At 39.2% G+C, this 20,234-nt stretch overlaps 1 protein-coding gene across 3 annotated transcripts in view; it reads right to left on the minus strand.

The window, feature by feature from the left end:
* Window positions 1-20,234, minus strand: part of MPPED2 (metallophosphoesterase domain containing 2) — a 104,037-nt gene that overhangs the window by 56,297 nt on the left and 27,506 nt on the right. For all 3 annotated transcript variants that reach the window (XM_085062994.1, XM_085062996.1, XM_085062995.1), the window contains one exon: window positions 10,221-10,402. In XM_085062994.1, coding sequence (XP_084919120.1) covers window positions 10,221-10,402 — 182 coding nt within the window. The remainder of the gene's footprint in view (window positions 1-10,220; window positions 10,403-20,234) is intronic.

Raw genomic sequence — 20,234 nt, forward strand, 5'->3', positions numbered from 1 at the left:
ACCCCAAACACTAAACAGGAGAGAGAGAGAGAGAGAGAGAGAGAGAGAGAGAGAGAGAAGGAAGCTTTAAGCCTGATAAAAGTTTAGAATAGTAACTATGGACATTGGTGCCAGGGATTTCTGAGTTTCCTGTCTCACCCCTGCTACTATTTCTTGCCACCTCCTCTTTCCTACTGGCTTTGCAGAACTTCAGTTACCAACTTATTTATGTCACAGCATCCCTGGACCTCACAACAGACAGTTCAAGCTCAGACCGAAGTATTTTAAAAATCCAAATCTTTGAATTTCAGTGCAGAAAACTATGTGCTGAAATACCCCCTAACTGTCCTTCCAAAGGCAGGACAAAACCAAAAAATGGAAAATAGTATATGTAATATAAATTCTATTCTGCAATTGAGAGTTTGCATGCTTTTATTTGTGACAGAATTCAGGTATGTCCCACCCTTGTTACAAGGAGACAGGCCCTCTGCTGCTGCCATCTCTGCTCTTCAATAAGGATAATTGTAAGCCCCAAACCCAGGAGTGAAATGTTTTTAAATCAACTTAAATGCATGTGTGAGATTTACAGTACTCATCATTTTACATTTGAATTTACAGTAATGTTGTCACAAGGTGCTTAAAAATCTATAAAATGCAGCACCTGTACTTTCCTTTTGTGCAGAGGAGGACCCCGAGAATTCTGGTCCACGAATAAATATTTCTCTGTAATTAAATGCTACAGTTAATTGTTGGAGCATGCAATTTTTCATCCAGTGTGCTTTCTGCAGAGTAGGGTCTCTCTTGACTTACCCATTTTAGCTATCTTTTCTAGGCTTTAAAACAAAAAAAATGGATGAGATACCTGCTGTAAAGAGGCATGATTTGCAGACTAAGTTTTGCTGAATAAAGCGACAACTACAGTTAATCAGAGGCAGTCATTAAGGCAAAGCATTCAGAGAGCAGCTATTTCAGTCACTTAGACAAAGGTAACAATTTATTCCTTATTTATTCTCCTTTTCTGCTAAGGTTTTGCCCTCTCACCTCCCAGGCAAGCAGCATTGTTTTCACAGCTGGCTTCACGGAAGCAGTTGTTTATGAATAGCTGTATTGCTTCCACTCTAACTGTACACACTCTGCTAACTCACTCCAGTGCCAGACCCCTTCCAACACACACCAGAGCAGGGCTCTGCCTTCCCCTGGCCCCTGCAGCCTGGCTGCCCACCACAGATGGGCATTCCCTCCTGCCTTCCACACTCCAGCTAAGGGCACAGGATTGGAATTTAGGTTTTCTGTACGGTGTGAATTACTTCGCATAGGGTTTTATGAGGGGATGTCAGCTTTACTCTCAGGACCGCAAGTGTGGCTACAGCTACATTATTTTATTCCCAGCAACCACTGAAACTTGCAGTAGGGACAGAGGAGAGCTGAAGGAACAAATTCCTTGCCTGCCATGCTCAGGAGACATCTCCTGCACAAAACTGCAGCAAACTTTGTGTCTGCCTTGCAGCTTTTCTGCTCATCTCTCAGAAGTGAAGACAAATGCCAAGTGCTGCTGAGGGAGCAGGGAGGCTTCACAGTAACATATGGGGGAGAACAGCTCAGGGAAAAGTAAGGACATGTGGGTAATTTTTATCATTTGCAGCTCTGTTTTAAACTAGAATCCTTTGTGCTGGCTGGTTACACCAAAAAAATGTAATGGCAACATTCGAGAGAAAAAGAGCTAGTGCACTCTGATACCCAGCCTGCCCTGTAATGTGAAAGCTTCTGGTTCATTAGAAAAGATGCACATAATTCTGAGGTCTTTATGCTTCACTTACCAAAAATTACAGGAAATTCAAAGTACAGAGTGTTCCTGAGCTCTCAGTTCTGTATTTTATTAACTTGAGAAGAGATGAAGCTCTGGAAAAAGCAGGTGAAAAAAAGCAGGTCTAGTACCTTATATCCCTGTGCTCTCACTTGTCTCCCTCTTCTTTGTAGCCTCCATCCCACCCCCAGTTTGATGTTATTTTGCTCTCCCCTGTGTTGGCTTCCCATCTTGCCTCTCTCCTCACCCTGCCGTTCCCTGGTGTGCTGCTTTGTTCCTCCTCCACTGAGCATCCCAGTGGAGGGGAAACAAACCAGTTGCCAGCAAGGGTTTGGTGACTGTCACCTCTCAGCTGGGGAGCAGGATGAGAAAAGAGCCCAGAACAGCTCTGTGAAATGAGGCACTGAAGTGACCTGAGCCTCAAAGCCACCTCAAGTCCTGAGAAACTCCCTCCCCAAAGCTGTGGAAGGACCACCACTAACCATCCCTCCTTAAGCTCTGGGAAAAAGGCTTCTCTTCTTCTTTTTCTCCCCACTATCAGAGTGCCCAGAAATATAACAGCCAAGATCAACACACTCCCTAAATACAGGCACAATGAAGATTTCTAGCTCTCCTGGCAGGCATGGCAGGAGTGCATGGGAGAGCTGTGAGGTTGCACAGGTCTTTCTTTCACAGCCCTTTTGTGCCAAGACACATGGTTCCACAGCAGGATTTGCTCAAGCTCAAATATTCAGCTTCAGCCTGCTGCAACAAGAGGGTTAATTAAGAAGCCATGCAGGCTGGTTATAGCCAGCAATAAGCAGCTCTTTATTTTTCTTCAAGAAAAAAAAGAAGTCAGTGATTCTTAGAACATTTATTAACCCCCTAGTATAGGCAATTACTGTAAGATAAAGGTCTGCCAGTCTTGCATTACCATAAATTGCTGCATGTTGCTTTTCTACAGCACAGTAATGTCCACAACCAGTGTGAATAAATGCTAACATGAGAGTTTTAAGCTTGATTCAACCCAACCCCCTCAATCGAACATTTTTAGCAGGTCCTCACTCTCAGAGGCTGTTTGGCCACAAGAAAAATAATCATTTTACACAAGCCAAAAAAGTCCAGGATGGCATTTCACTGATACACTGTTTCGTAGCTCAGTTTAAGGTAATTTCACATATTTCCTAACATGCAGAATTGAAAAGAGGAAGGTGGGTGGGAAGTACAAAACCCAAAGATCATTCCTGCTGTCTACTAGGTTTTGTAGTCACATACAACATAAAAAAATAGTGGCAATATAAAAAAAGAAAAAGGCTTTGTAATAGACAGAACACTGCCAACCAGCTTTAAATTGAATTACACAGCCTGCTAATCTTTATGATGAAATAAAATTTCTTTGAACACTACACATTATACTAAATCCGCAGTGCTTTCTCCCCAGCCCCAGCCCCTCTCCACTCAAAGCAACTCCTCCACTCTGAAACCATTGTTCTTTCCAGCCTGGAATTTGATGCTCTACTAACAGAAAGACTTACCTTAATTAGCTATTGTTAATATGGTGTGCTCAGTGTGAAAATTTAGGAGAGGAGTATTTTTGCACTTGGTATTTTTGATGCAACATTAAATTTGCAAGTGAAAAAATAAACTGATGGTGTACAAAGAACTCATCCTTCGACTGCTCTCCACTGAAATCACTCTCAGTGCGGTATGTGGCTGTGGCAGCAATACTAGAGGAAGAATCTGATGAAAATGTCTATAAAACTTCCTATTGGAGTGGCATTGGTTGTTTCATGCCTGGCCAGTACAACAACCACAAATCTCTTTTCTGTTACAAAGTGGATTCGTGGGAAAGGAGGAATTAAAAGGAAGAATAATTTGGGTTTTTTAATAAATTTAGTTTGGTTATAGCTTGCTACAAGAAACCTCATCATCCCTTCCCCCTTTCTAAGACAACATTAGCAGCCCAGAGAAGCAGATCCAAGAAATGACCAAGCAATTATTGTGATTGAAAATCCATTCAAGAATTGTCCAATACTTCACAGTGCTCACTGGCTCCTTTCTTTCATTGAAAATTACCAAATGAATATATTAGTTTAAACATACATGAAGAGCCACTTGCTCTAGAATATTATTCTATTTGAAGCACATTTTACCTGAGCCAAGTTTTCTAATGGCTGTCAAATAACGCCTTTATATTTGGGTTGAGTGACCATGGCAATTTGTATAGAGAATTTTACACTTTAGCAGCAAACACAATTTAAAAACCCTCCGCTTCTCTACAGACCATTAGGAGATAGCAAAAATAGATTTTTGTGAAATCACTTTATGAAAAATTGCCAGGAATAACAAGAGCAGAACAAGCAAGAACTGCTCAGATATGAATGAACTTACACTGCTCCTGAGGCATGAACTCTCGTAGCCAGTGGTAATTTTACTACCTCGACATTCATTTTATCCAATTGCTTCTATTCTACCTTCTAAGTTGTATTTCTGGGGTTCTGTTTCCCACAAAGCATCTAGTATCTGACCTAGAGCATAGGATAAACATGAAGAAGCAGCTATAATCTAACCTTTGCACAAAAAAAGAATTTTGTACTTTTTTCCTACTTCCATTTTCACATTTCACTGTAGATTACTACATCAAGAATAATTTTTTAGCCTATTACCAAAAATCAACATGGTTGTATTTTCCCCCTATTTTATAAATATAATAAAATGAAACATTCAAACTATTTTTGTATTCCTCTGAGAAGAAAAAGATAAAATTAGCAAAAATATATCATAAAAAGGTATATGCAAATAAAAGCTGAGTACTGATGATTAATTCAGTCAAGCCATATGGGAATTTAAAACTAAGTACAAATGGGAGTTTAACCATGACATTAAACACAGTTTGAGGCAGAACAAAAGCAAAGGAAATATTCTTAAGTAGCAATATGGCAATAAAACCTAAATAAACTAAGAAGTTTTTAAAAACTTTATGGTAAAGACAAGAGTGAGATATATAACCCAGGGAACTAAATAAGTGAAAAACCCACCAAACCAAAAACACTCTGAAGATTTTAGATTTCATCTTATAAAATCTGGAGGTTTTTTTTTAATGAAACTGCATCAACGTGCTCCAAACTGATAATATTCAGCCTCTAGAACTACTGAGCACACAGACAAGCTAAAGCTGTATGTACAGTGCACCTTCAGTCACTGGCACTCTCCAGTTCAGAGCACCTCTGGAAGGGGCAGCCAATCCACCCAAACCCTGATGGCACCACAGGGACAGAGAATGCCAACTCCAGCAGAAGAGCCAACTGTCCTCAGCACCAGCTCAACCTCTCATTGAAATATCTCCATGCCATCCCAGTGGTGCAGCTGAAGGAAGCTTCTCACCAGAGCCATCACAGGAGACAGAGTTGTTTTCAAAATTAGACTAATAGATTTTCCAGGGAGTTGCCTCCCTCTCTCCCAGAGCAGCTGTGCAAAACTCACACATACTTACAGGATTAAAGCTACCTCAGCATTTTCTTTCACTTGCAATGAATGCAATTTTTTTTCAAGTGCTAGGAGCTCTGTTCATCAAAATGGTATTTTATGTTTAGTCAATTATTCATTCTAGCTATAACAAGTAGAGCAATATAGAGTTCAAAATGTGCTCCAGATGGTAAAAACACAAATCAGAAATAAATCAATTTATAAAAAAGGAAGAGATTTGTTTTTATTGCCATAATTTTACTTTAAAATATTCACAAGCTTCCTTCTGGTTCTCAATTAGTCCAGACTAGTCTGAGCTAATATCCCTCTAAATCTGGAGAAATTTAGAACTTACTGGTTTGTTTTTTTCATAAAATAGTGTGATGTCAGATGCCAAAGTAATTCACATCAGAAATATACTTTTACAGAGCAAAAGCCCTCAAGAACAAACACTTCCTCACACTGAAACTGTTCTCAGTGTGCATTAGTAAAAGGAACAAACACACTTACTCTAAACCTGAAATGAACCATGCCTGGAGAGGAGATGAAGCCAGATAACTAAACCAGACCAGAGAGACTGAGAAAGGATAAAAGTGGAATGTGACCCTGCATTTTTAAACAGTGATAAGAAAAGAGCTTGATCTTACTATTATGCTATTCTGGTACAGTTCATTTTTCTTCAAATTGAATTACGCTGTCTTCAATATCAAACACATTCTGGCAGGTGTCTGGCTTAACAGTTTTGAATATAATTTCAAATTTCCACAGCACTAATGCATAAATTTAAGTGCAGACTGGAACCAAGTGTTTGTCCATAGTTCTGAGAGCAATACCCCATTTCCATTTGTCATCTATTCCACCTAACAACCAGCAAATCCAAGGTGATGCTGCTGTTTTCAATAACTAACATTCACACAAAAATGAACTTTAAAATAATTGACAATACTTTTCTCAGGACCACATCCACATATGCAGAGCATAACAAGAAAACCTCTGCATTAAAATTATATAATCATTCTTCTCTTCTCACTGTGAGTAACATTTTCTGAAAACTACAGCAGACAAAAAAGAAAGCTGAATTTTTATTTTAGTTCTATCAGCAATGTTTACACTAAAGGCAAGCATATATTACAGGTAAAGAAATATTTTTTCCAGTACAAACCCACATGTAGTTGGTCACTAAACCTTTCACAAAGCTTCTGGAGTAATTATCCCAAAGAAATTAATAGAAAATAATAAACACTCAAAACAAAAGCAAGACTTTAAAAATGTGTTACAACAGTCAAGTTGCTAAATCCTAGAACAACTCAGGAAAAAGCTAACTAAATTCAACTTCCAGCTGCACAGACAATAACCAGCAGTAATTTCACCTACTGAATTTATCCAAGTCTACCACTGCAGGATTTTGCCTAGTTCATGCAGTAATGTGCTTTATAATAGAAACCTTGCTTGGGTGTTAAAAAAAAAACCAAACCGGAGCCAAAAAATGAACACAGTATGACATAACCACTAAACAAAAAAGTACAGAATGGGCTATTTGAAAAAAGTTACTAAACTGAATTTAAATTATTCACACAAGTAAGGATATGCACAATCAGGCCCATAGTAACTGAGCACAATAAACATATCAACACTCATTAAAGATCTATCTGCCTGAATTTATCTTTGATTTCTCTTCAGTTCTTATGAGTTATTCAATCACCTCCCATCACCCAGAAAAGGAAATATTGCCCTATGAAGACAGAGCTATAACTAGATATTCTTCTATTTCATTTCACATATATGACTGAGAATGGATGGGAAAAATACAAACAGAGATAATAATACTAAGTTGAAATATTCAGTAAAAAATATATTGGGCACAGAATAAGATCTCAATTCTTCCTCAGCACATAATGCTGTGTTTACTGCAAAATTAGTCAAGTTACTATAAGAGATTTTTAATGAAAACAATTATAAATTTAAAATAACTGTGTTTAAAGCATTTAACAATCCCTAAGGTCAAGTGATTACAGCAGTTACAAGACCCGAGGGACATGTTCACACCAAAACAAAGTGAATAAATTACCTCAGCCAGTGTATGTACTCACTAAGTGACCACAGAGGTTATTCAACGTATAAGCCCAGATGACTTCCATGCAAAACCAATAATGAAAATATAACACCCAAAGGCAAAAAGCATTAAACTAGCAAAAGTTGCAGGAAGGGCTGAAATCCTGGAAGAGTGGGAAAGAGAGCATGGAAAGCACATTTTGTGAGTTCACTATGGAGAAAAGGAAGAAGGATGAGTTTTAATGAAATGGACAGACAAGATGCTGAACATTTTTCTCAGGTGAGAGACGCAAATTGTTGCAAAGGGTTGCAAGACTCAAAAAAAAATAAAACTGCAGAGCTGACAGCAGTGCTCTCAGCCCTGTATAACTTCAGCATATGTAATGCCCAGTGAAGTACATGCAAGGCAGGAGCTCAGAATAACCATCTTTTAACTTTCCCCTTGGCTTTACTGCCAAAAAAAATTATGGACAGTTATTGTGTCTTAGTTACCCCATGATATAATTCTAATGGAGGCAAGACCCTGTCTTTTACCACAGAGTCATTAAGACAAGCTGCAGAATGAAACCCAGCTTTGATCTGGCTTCTCTCCCTCATGACATAAATGATACAGATGCCTTGTCTTCATTACTGCTTCACAACAAAATTGCCAGTGGAGAAAACCATGCCCATGAAAGACAGGAAATTATTTTTCTATAAGGGCAACCTTGTATGTGATGGCAGTTCTCAGTGTGTAGCTTTGGAAAAAGGCTCCTACCAACGAGAGTGAAAAAAGATGCCTCCCACCATCCTGAGGAAAAAAAAAAAAAAAAGTCCTGGTTGTTTCTGCCTGCCACTGGTATGTATTTTTGTAACTACTGCACATCATCACCTCACATCCTTGAAGGTATTAAATATTCAAAATACACCTAGTAAATAATAACATAGTAAATAGTAAAACACAATTAACACATTTTGTAGATAGGAGCCTGAAATAAAGCGGCAAAAGGACATGTCTGACTTTAGTGTTTTGATTCCCAGTGAGGAATACACTGAAGCAAGTATTCACCAACATTCCCACAGGGGCATCAATTTGCTGCCTCACACTGTGCCAGGAACCTAATCACTGGTATTGTCATATATATATATGAGAAAATGCAGATGGACTCTGTGCATGTAAAAAAGTTTTCTCTGTGCCTGAAATATGAAAGCCTGAGGCCAAAGCTGGTAGGTCCTCACACAGTCAAAGCTCCCAGTTTCAGTGAAACTGACTGCTAAATCTGCTTTCTCAGATAAATACTACAAAATCTTCTACAAGAGCTATACACGCACACTAAGAAAGCCCCTGGTAAATTATACAGGTTGGAACACCACCTATTCAAAGGATTATAATTCTTCTGTTATGAATGTTAAGCCAAAGATCTGTGCTGCTTGGCATCCCTAACAACTGCAGCCTGCTGAACAGCAGTGCTGCCCAGCTTCTTCGGGGAATGGAGCTTGCTGGGACTCCACCCCTCACTCCAGGGAAGCTCAGATTCCCAGAGCCTTTACCTTGCCTACTCCTCACCTGCTTGTCCTCCTTCACAACACCAACATTTGCACAGGATCCCACAGAACACTCAAAAGCTGAGAAAGATGATTCCTACTTTGTCTCTTCCCTCATTTCATAACATATCTACCTACTTCTCTCCGACAGCTTCTAACTTCCCATTCCTGCAATTACATGCCCAGAAAAAAGGGTAGTTTTGAGCCCATTAAATCTAGTACCATGTTCTAGAAATAAGAACAATAAAACTAAGTTACAGTGATGTAGAAGTATTAGAAAGCCCCAGTCCCCAACCCAGCAATAAAAAGAAGTAAAAATACTCATTAAAATTGGGTTGTGGAAATCAGAGGAGGCCACATAAAAAGAAGCGTATGAAGAAAATGCGAAGGAGGATGACAAGACAGACAATGTAGAAGTTCTATTTAAAAATCCTTTTTGTAAATCCAAATGTTCCTTACATATCCTCTTGAAGGGTCAGCCAAGGAACTCCCATGCAACAAAATGATTCTGTTAAAGACATGTAGAGACGCTGCCATCACACAGCAGACAGGAGAGAGTGCAGTAAAACAACAAAGCTATGCTTTGAAATATTTTTTATATAATACTGTAAATTCGTTCTAATGTTTTTTGAAGATCAGCTGCTCAAGTCACCTTCAACTCTGGGTATTTCTAGAGCAAGAGGTGACACGGCAGTGCCCAACCAGCCTACCAGTGGCAGTTATAACAGGAGCATCCTGCACAAGTTCCCCTCCTTCATTTTGGTTTTCTGCTGTTTCTGTTTAATTGCCCTTAGTTCCAGCAATATGCTGTCAGAGCACTGCTGTCAAATCCAGCAGAATATGAAAGGTATTCTACCAAAGAGATGCTGACTGCCCATGATCAAAGTTAAAATGCCAGTACTCCAACTCAAAGGGGCAAGCACGGGAATATCACCCCAAAAAAACCTCTCCTCTTCCAAACTGTATTATTGATCCTGTCATGCTGTATTGTGGGAAGAAGGACTTTCATCATTTCCAAGTATGTTGTAACTTCCAGCTCTGCTTCAAGTTACAGTAAGCTCAAAATAGAGTGAGCAGCACTTTTGGCTGTGGATATAAAACCCCTCAGCATCAACTAGTGGGACACTGGATCCTTTGTATGAGGTGCCATCACCTCCTCAGCACTCCCACGGGGCTGCACAGCTCTCGTTGTGCAATGACAGAACCTTTCCCCCAAGTAATGCAGAAATACAGCAAAGTCTCTAAATTTGTCTTAATTAACAGAATTATACCGAGGCTAGAAACAGCACATCACATGAGGACAAGCGAAGTAAAGGTGGGGGGAGATTTTCAAGTGCCCTAATTCAATTAGGAGGCAGTGACTGACACTTGGACAGGAGAGGTTAATTGGGGTCACCAAAACGCAGTAATTCCTTACCTAACCAGTCATTAAACTTCTTAACCTCTGAGGGCAGTCCCAGCTCGGTGAAATCGCCCGTGTGAAGAAGGATGTCCCCATAAGGCATCTGGATGCCATCTGTTCTGGAGTGCGTGTCTGAGACGCAGACAAATCGCGTGTGGCCCGCTGGTTTTGGAGTGTCATATGGGATAGGGTCGACCCTAAAGCAGACACAAAGATCTCGTCACACTTACAAGGTTAAAACCCTCACATCTATTATTTCAGATATCAACACACATCTCTCCCCACAAAAGCCTGTGCACACACACACACACACATATCCACTGACACATGCCATGCTCCGCAACACAACACTGCCAAAAATCCACCAGGGACCACAGTGCTGCTTAAAAACTTACCTGCTAAGAAAGGAAGATTAAAATATACACAAGATACAGCCACTTTCTGATACTAAAGTTTATTTAGACATTGGAAAAAATGGATTTAAGAGACTTTGAATTCACATATATGTTTCACATTATTTGCCTTTTACATGAACAGGTACAGGGGCCATGAAATAACAGGAGACACAGGTGGGCCAGGAATTGGCTCTCACCTGAGCTGAGCAGCTTAGCAGCTGATTTTGTTCAAGGGCATAGGTACTCCTACAGATTCCAGCACAGAGGATTTGTTTATACACAATTAGGTACGTTCAGGAGTGCTTTGATGAAGACTGGAAACTGCAGAGCTGAATCTAGTGACAACTCCTAAACTCACATAAAATTCTGAGCTCATCCTCCCAGAATCTATAAAGTCAGGAACTGATGTGCTATAACACTAAGCAACCACATATAAAACATTTCTTTTCCATAGCCAACAATGTTAAAAATTTAGTTCAATTGGTTATTTGCAAGCTGTATTTGGTAATTTGGCCTTACCAACCATATGTCATCATAGAATTCTGGTCATCTGTTTTTGGTGATATTTTTATTTACTTAAGCAGAATAGAGAAAAATAATAGGTAGGAAAAATGCTTTATGCATACTTAGTGGTTAGAGCCCTAATTTGTAACAGAATAACTTAAATACAAAAGGCCTGCTTTGGAATAGCAATTATTTCTCTGCAGAGTTACCATAATTTGATTTGCTCAACACTTGAATAGCACAGCATCTGGATTAGTGCCACAGAAAATCCCATCCCAATTCCACAAAACTTCAACTCATTCCATTGATGTGCCACTTTGATCATGGTTAGAGCTTAGCTTCAGCTAGAAATTTTGAGGTATTTAGGAGTTATGTCAGAATAATAGTCCACTTACATCTCAAACTATCAGCCTAGTGAAACCAAGCTCTAACTACTTTAAAGCATCCAGAATAATGCTATTCTAAGACTTATTTGGACAAACTGGCACAACAGGCATTCAAAAATCAGTTCCTGAAAATAAAAATTAAACAGGTTTTATTCATTTTGCTCTCCACACTGAAAAGAAAAACTAGTACACATCACTGTGAATTTGTTTGTCCTAAATCCCCACAGTTATAGTGAGATGAATGATCTATAATAGAAAATATGGCACAAACCTTAAGAAAATACAGACTTTTGAAGTATTACTTTAGTTTACTGAACTGTAAACTTAATTAGCATTTAGTTTTTACTATTAACTGTGTGAAAATGTCTACCAGTGCCTTGAACTTCAGCTCCCTACATAGGTGAGAAAGACCAGAAGTGTCCCCCAGCATGCAAATCAGTTCCCTGCACTGGGGAGTTTTGGAGTGGTTCCAGAAATCAAATTCCATATGGATATGTTCTGGTCTCCAGTGGGAAAATGTCCCTGTGAGTGCACTTCCTAACAACATTTTACTGAGTTAGAATTTAATTTTAATTTGCTAGTCTTTATTTATTATATTAATTCTTTACTATATTTGTTAACAGCTAAAATATTAGTGGGGGAAGCACCGGGGGGGAGATATTTGTTAGACTGCACTTTCCTAGGTACCTTAATTAAATCTTTCCAATCAAGCTGTAATTACCATAATAGTACCATACCTGATTGCCATGGGCCACTGAATTAATTTTCAAAATTCAGGCTCTACAAGATGATGCTTACTTTAAAAACAGATTCTACTGCCAGCTGGGCTGGATGGGAAGAGACAGTTTGGGAGATAATTATTTTTGGGGTTTGGTGTGTTATACCTCCTATTCCACCCAAAGCACTAGGTACAGTTATCTGGGCCATGCAACTGGCTACCACTGCAGAAACCCACGACAAAAATCTGAACTCCAATAATCAATGGATTTTTCTTCTCAGCAAGGGTCTGAAATTAATAAGGTTATTATTAATTGTTCCAGAGACAAAAAATAATTTATCCACTGAAATTGCACCAGCAAGCTGGGCAGAACTGCAATCAGAGGCCACAGTGCTTTTCTCCAGGGTGTCTTCCTTCCCAAAATATGAGGGTCTCCAAATCCACATTTCTCCACTTCCTGCTGTGTTTACTCCAGACAATACAAAAAATGAACACCAGCTTTCATCACCACCACATACCTTGCTCAGATCCTCTCTGCCTGAGCTATGACCAGCACTGCCTGCCCCAGGGAGTCCAATTTTGTTTGTACACAGCAGCCACGTTTTTGCTATTCTCTGCCGTTTGCAGTCAAACAAACCCTGTTCTGCTTGAGGCAATCCCTATTAGAGTATGACACCGAAATCTGGTTTAGGATTTCTCTATTCATGCAATGCCTTACTTACAGACAATTCTATAATCAAAATTCATTAAGTCCCTGACCCTTCTTTCTCTTCTTTACAAACACTATGATGTTGCCAAGTAACCTTTTTTCTACGACTTAGCTTTCTTCTCTTATTCAGCAGTGCTTGCCTACTAAGTATTTGAAAGTGAGATACTGAAGGTTATTGTGTTCAGTCCATCAATTTATCTTACTCAAAATAGTCCTTCAATAGAAACTTAATAAAAGTGGTGTTATTGCCAGACCTAAAGGCTCAAGTTTTCTTTTCATCCACAGCTAGAGCACAGCAAACAGCAATATGAGAGTCTTCTTTCCCACTGCATCCCGAGAGGATTGGCCTCTGAAGGCAAAGCATTGCCCTTTCACAGCTTCCCAGATCCCCAGCAGGCTCTGGGCTGTGAACATCACCCCTTCTTCCTGTGCTCTCACCACCTCACAAACCAGCAGCCGGGGATTACACACTGGCATTTCTAAAAGCTCTCTGATAGTTATGCATCTGACCCTCTTTGTGGTTCAACAGCAGATAAAAGAATTATTTCAGCCCAGTCTACCACCATTCTGCTGAATCAGAGCATGTACCTAAGAAATTCAACTTATTCTTTACCCTTACTCCAAACACAGTGCATTCAGCTAACTTTGACATTCTCCATCACCACCAACAGTTTACTTTTTTCAGTCTTTGTGATCTGGCAGACTAAAACACTTCACAGATTATTTGACTACTGCATTTGGAACAGCATGCTCATGGAAAGATGCAGTAACTGCTATTTCAGAATAATTTAGATGTTCATACATTAGGATTAATACAGTAATCAGGAAATAGAAAACAACGTAAGATATGTTGCACCTAAGAAAATCAGGCATTTGGCTGTTTTTTCAAAAGTTTATGTAAGAGCCAGAACAAAATCCCACAAGGCAGTTGAGCAATGGCTGCTTTCTGAGATCATGACAGTAATGTAAGATCTGTCACATTTAATGCATTTATGACAGGGGTTCAGGAATCAGAAGGGACAATGTAACCTTCATACACTTCTCCAAGAACCTTGTTTATCAGATAAATACTTGGCTTTACTAAACTGCCCTTACCACCAGTGGTTCTCATTTAGAGTAAGAGTCCCTCAGGTACAAACCTCAGATTTACAGTTCCTCACACACTGCTGCAGCTGCATGAAATGACATTATCCAGGCTCTGATTTGGCTTGCTCAGGTCTCACTCTGCAGTCCCAGTAAGCAAATCCAGTTACTGCAGCACTGCCAAGGCAGTGGTAAGTGAGGAGTGAGTGGTGCCCCTCACCCTGCCAGCTGTGCTGCTCCAGGGACTGCTCCATCCTGGGGCTCTACCCTGTCCTCACCCATCACACTGCAAATTTCACCACAGCTTTACAAGAAAGAGGTTAAATAAGCAAGAATGAAAGGGTTTGAACAGCAAAGTACTGGGGGCTGAATTCAGAAACTCACAGAAGAGGAGCACCTTGGGCCACAGAGGCAAAGGACTTGATTTAGGATGTCATGCTATGGAACAGGCATGTTAACTGTGTATTTCAGCCCAAGCCTACACCAGTTACTCATAATGATGTCTTATAAATCAGCAGCGCTCGAAAGCTCCTCTGGGACAGGCAGGGCAGTGCAGCCCTCCTACAGGCACAGCTGCAGGCACAGCTACACTGGGAGGAACCCTGCTTCAAAAAAACTTAGAAAATATACCAGCAGCATTTTTCTCAAAGGAGTAAGTTTTGATTGTAAAGGATAATTCTGCATGGGTGAGTTCAAATGCTGAAAAGAAAGGTCTTGGGCTGGGTTAGCCAATGCCTGGGAAAGCCTGTGCTTGGAGAGCCAAACCCCACAGCCTGTTCACTGCCCTGCTCTCTCGGGTTTTGAGATATGCAGACTCCAAATCCCCTCTTAGAGAGAGATTCCCAAGAAACCAATTCATCCATGGAGATGGAATAAAAATCTTAAGCATTAAGCCAGGAAAAATTTCCAGTTCCTAACATGGAATAAATCACTCAGATGAATGCAGCACCTACACTGGACAAAACATTTACAGATGCTGAAAATCCCTCCTCCAGCGCCACTCCCTACAGCTCAGATCAGCAGCACTCCTGCTTACAGCCCACCCCTCTGCAAGCTGGTTCTGCTGGCACTGCTACAGGTGAACAAGTCAGCAGGCAGCACAGAAAACCACGTAATTTTACTCTTGCTGGGCTCTCCAGATGCATGCATAGTCCCATGACATACGGGCCCATGTCCTTCCTAGGCTGTGTCACATCATATGCTGGCTTTTCATCTCAATAATTACTCCACTGGGTATATCTGTGACTGAATTTGTGGGTTTATTTTTTATGACATCTAAATTAGTATTCATTATACATCCATTTGAGCACAGACTTCAAGTCTGTGTGCCACATAAAATCCATGTGTGCTGTTGCACTTACTCTGTTTTGGGAGTTACTTGGAGACATCCTATCTAGTAACTTCTCCATATTTAAAACATATCTAGATAATTGGTTTTAAAATTAACCTACTCATACTTCCTGTGAACAGTCACTGTTGTGTTTATTTACAGTGTAGCTTCCTCTTGTAAAATTTCATACTCTTCTTGCTACTTCTATTGTCAAAATTTGCAAACCAAATGCTTCTTCAAAGAGCCAATTAACTTGGTATATTTTTTTAAATTAAAATACAAACATTTTCTGCAAAAACTCTTTTAAAAGAAGCTTGCTCCTAAGTGCTGTTAGTTCCCCCTCCTCAGCTAAGGCAATGAAAGACAATTTTTTTTTACATGAGAAAACAAAAGCAATATATTTTCTCTATCTTCAGGGTTTTTTTCTTTGAATTCATACGTCTGTCTCTACACATGCTCCCTCTGGCATGTAAAATTCAGGAGAAAAGAATGGGATTTTCCGTGAAAACTGCTTGTTAACAGTGCTTAATGTATTTGTTTCTGTATCCAAATCTCACACTTTGTTGTACTGTGATATTTGTTACCCTCAGAGCCAGTCTCAAGTCCTGGAACAGGGTGATCATGTGAAACCTGTGGCTTAATTAATTTTGTCAAATTTTGTCAATAAGTCCCTCAGCTGAAGAAAAAAAGCATGAAATACACCTGCATGCCCGGCATCATGCAAGAAATTGAATGAAAGTGAAACATGTATAATTGTTCTTATTTAAAAACAAACAAACAACAACAAAAAAACAAACAAAAACCAAATAAAACCAAACAAAAACCGAACAAATAAAACCGAACAAATAAAACCAAGCAAAAGCCCAAAACAAAACAAAACAAAAAGAACCCCCAAACCTCAGGACTATTAGGACAACTTCATAATTCTAGAACAAGTTTTTAATGCCACGGATTAGTAGGACTATTCAAAAATCTATCTGTAAATGTGTCTACATTTTGAAAAAAAAAAAAATCAATAGCTTAATTTAAAAATCTTAGAAACATTAACATAAATGTAGTCTCATTAAAGTTCCCCAGTCAGAAAAACATTTACATGCCCTTACACACAGAGCTGATTTTGTAATACAACACATACTGAAGACATAAAGCCAAATACTTATTTCCTCTCAATAAAGAAAATTAATGCCAAAATATAGTATTGCTTTAGTTGGCCACTGTCAGCCATTAATTGTTTAAATTATACATATTAATGCTTTTGTTAACTTGACTCCATCTTCCAGTATGGTCAAACACCAAGACAACATCTGGTTTCTCCTCTGACTAAAGACAAAGGGATGCAAATACCTTTCAACACCCTCACTGGTAGATTTTATTTGTACAAGCACACGTATTTAAGAACAGACTACCCCAAATCTGCTAGAAAGCCCCACCTCTTCTGGAAACCTCCATGCACATGTGTCACCCACCAAAGCCTCAGAGGGTTCTGGAAACTGTAAAACAGAGGTCTGATATTTATTACAGAAATGGCATTAATTGTGTCTTGGTGCAATGTGGAAAAAAAATAAATTACATTTACAAACCCACAGGAGGATTCAATGCAGCGCTCAGCAGCTTACTGCGAACGCTTCCAACAATTATAGCTGCAGGGAAATGATGGATCTTTTTATTACAGGTTCTGGAACTGTTTTACTTCCAGTGAGATTTATGAGATTAAACAGAAAAAACCTATATTACCCACTGTCATCATCTGGGCAAATTTAAGGAAACTCTCCTTTATAAGGAATTTATAATAATACATCTTCTCAGCCTGATTTAAACCTTAACTAATTAAGAGTCCAAACTCTGTTAATCCCAGATTCTGGTCAGCAATAAAACCAGAAAGGGCTAAAATCCGGATTTTCCATGGTGTTCTTTGAGGGGCAAATAGTCAGCTGGTCTTTTCTGAAGTACATCACCTCTGCCTTTGATATTAATGTGAATTCAGAAATGAAATTGCTTGAGCACTTTTGAAAATCCTATTAATCATCCCTTTGCAGAAAAAATTTCTTTTTAGTCAACAAAATACCTTCTAAATTTAGTTATCAGTGGCTTTCCAAAGGTTAGAGAAGCAAAACAGAACTGCAAAAAAGTATCAGTACCAGCATCACTCTAACGCCCAGACAAAAGTTTCCTTTAAATAAAATAATAAACTGCCATTCTTATGCTGGTATGGTTCCAATTAAAATTCATTAAGAAGCACTTTTCCCCCATTCTTTCGTTGCTGTTGTTGTGGGACTGATATAAATTCTGTCTTCCTCCCACCCTGACAGAATTTACTTGCTGACAAAACTGCACCTACTAGGAGGGTAAGTCAATAAGCTCTCTACACTGAAAGATTTTTATTTCCCTACTATAAGTTTAACAAACACTGACTCATTAAATATACTCAGAAAGTACAATCTGGCATCCCAAGATTAGATCCAATTTTAATTTAAGGACAATGAGGTTTGAAAAATAAATATTTTGCTATCGTAGCATGAGTGAGGCTAAATTAACGTGTGGTATCCCTCCAATCATTTCAAATGCAGGAATCATAAAATGGGCTGCATTTATTTCTAGGAAGGAAACCACAGAGAAGGCTTTAGCCCTTGTTTCACGAGTAAACCAGTTTTTTCAAAATGTAATGGGAAAAACTGTGCCCCAAAACAAACAGAAGCAGATCTCCAGGCCAGACTACATTTAATTGGTTTTGTTCTAACTTGACATGCCATCTTCCTCGGAAATTAGGACAATTCTGATCAGAGGGACCAAGGTCACAAGGTTCTGTCAAAACAGAACTGTATAAGCATGTATTGCAGCATGCATTCCATTTCTGATGCCCGTTTATATTAAGAATCAAATCTAGAATGTCATAAAATGTACAGAATTCATAAGCATAATTCATTACATTTTCTTGGAGATGATAAATTCAGTAAATAGACAATAACTCTTAGGTAATAAAGAGACTGGACCTGAAGGTGCACAAAATTTTGAGAACTCATTTTCTTTAGAATTTGCTACTAAATCTAAAATCTATCTTCATGTTTCAGAAACAAATACTCAGTGTTTAGATACCCACAGGATTAAGCCCAGAGTGTTTGCAGAGAATAGCTTGAGGTTGGTCCTGATTTTCCCCCCCCATTATATATTTGGTCTAAGGTATAGTGGCTACTTGAAATTTCACTGACTTTCAGCTCAAGAAATACAAGTGTTCTTTAAGCCACAAGTTAAGTACACAGTGCAAGTGAGAAACTCTGCCCTCTCAGCCTTCTCAGTCATTTTGCTTTCTGACCTGAAGGTATCAGCCTCTCCAAGGGACGAGATGCAATTCAATCTCCATGCAAGCAAAGGGCTAGCCCTCTCCTAAACAGACTGCTAATCACGAGCCTCTCTGCTGCTCTCCCTGATGGTTTGACTTCCACAGGGGGGATGGAACTGAGTCAAATAAAGCCTGTTCAAAGGAGAAACAATTCATGCTGGGCAAACGCCACCAGTTCCCAATTTTTGAGTTACTAAAGGCATACAATGCCATCAGCATGCCTGTGAAATTGTCACTGATGTTAGTAGGAGACCGGTGAACAAACAGACTGGAACATATAACTCAAAAAGAAATTTCCTAGCAGTCATGCAGCATGACATACTATTTTAAAGAAGTAAATTGGCAGACATCATATGTTATCTGCAAAATGAATTTGTGTATGTGAACCAGTACAAAAATCTGTCTCTGTTAGGATGAATATTCTCTCCTGCATCTGAGCTCTAACAAACTTCTTGAAAGTATTAGGCGTGAAATGCTTCCCATCAAAATCCGAGCATCTAAGGCTGTATTCCTACTAAATAAAACCCTTCACAATAGCCATGCTGTCTTAAAAGGCCTTCTACCACTCAGTCTCACGTATATGAACTATTTCAGCCCTTGTCAAAGGTTTCTTTTCATTTGTCTACCTCCTAAGGTTTAAGAAGCTTTCTACAGGGAAGGTACATTTAGCTCTCCTTCTAAAGTTAAGTCCTAGTGTCTAATGGGAATAGAGAGGAGATTATTAACCACCTTCTACCAACACCAAAATACAGGTCTCTGCTCAGCATCCAGGTTGACCAAAATACCAAGTACCACATTAAAACTGTTAACTGAAATTAGGTAAACTTTTATGTTCTATAGTCACGCAACTGGTCTAATGTTTGTGTACTCCTAGAAATTCCATTGCAACAAATTTGGACACCAGCTGTCTTAAGCTCAGCTTGAACTCAGATCTAGACTGGTGAGAGATCTGAATCTATATACCCAGGGAGTATAGAAAAGTACACATTTATCTCTTACAGTTTTTTTTGTTGTGGAGGAGGAAACAAAAAAAACCCCAACCAGACAAAACAAAAACAGGAAAAAAAAAACCAACTGCCAGGAACCAATTTCTCCTCTTATGATATGCTCTCAACCTTTCACGGAAACTTTGCTGGAGACACAGAAATGTAAAAGACAACTTTGGGCTTAACATTCTGCTGGAGAGAATTTTGCACTTTAATCTTTCTATCCTTTATCTTTCCAGTGCAATTGTCTTCATTACAGCTAACAGTGTCTCCCTGACACTGGTGTAACATGAAATCCAGTCCCAGACAGAACTGGATTCAATCAACAAAACACTGCAATTCCTTGGTGACTGGATTGGAGAGGGCTGCAGTGCACTATGCCATAGATACTGACAGCAGGTTCTTTTATTTGTAAAACACTGCGCCAAATACATTCCCAGCTAAAAAGGTTCTACCAGATAGCTCTCTCAGTCTTTTCTCTCTCTCCAGTATTAAATTACTTATGACAAGGAAACCTCAGGTCAAATAGTATACATTCCACAATATTTCAAGATACAAACATTAGTTCAAGTGAGAAAAAG

This window comes from Lichenostomus cassidix, chromosome 5, assembly GCF_008360975.1.
Source record: "Lichenostomus cassidix isolate B80296 chromosome 5, HeHo_3.0, whole genome shotgun sequence".
NCBI lineage: Eukaryota > Metazoa > Chordata > Aves > Passeriformes > Meliphagidae > Lichenostomus > Lichenostomus cassidix.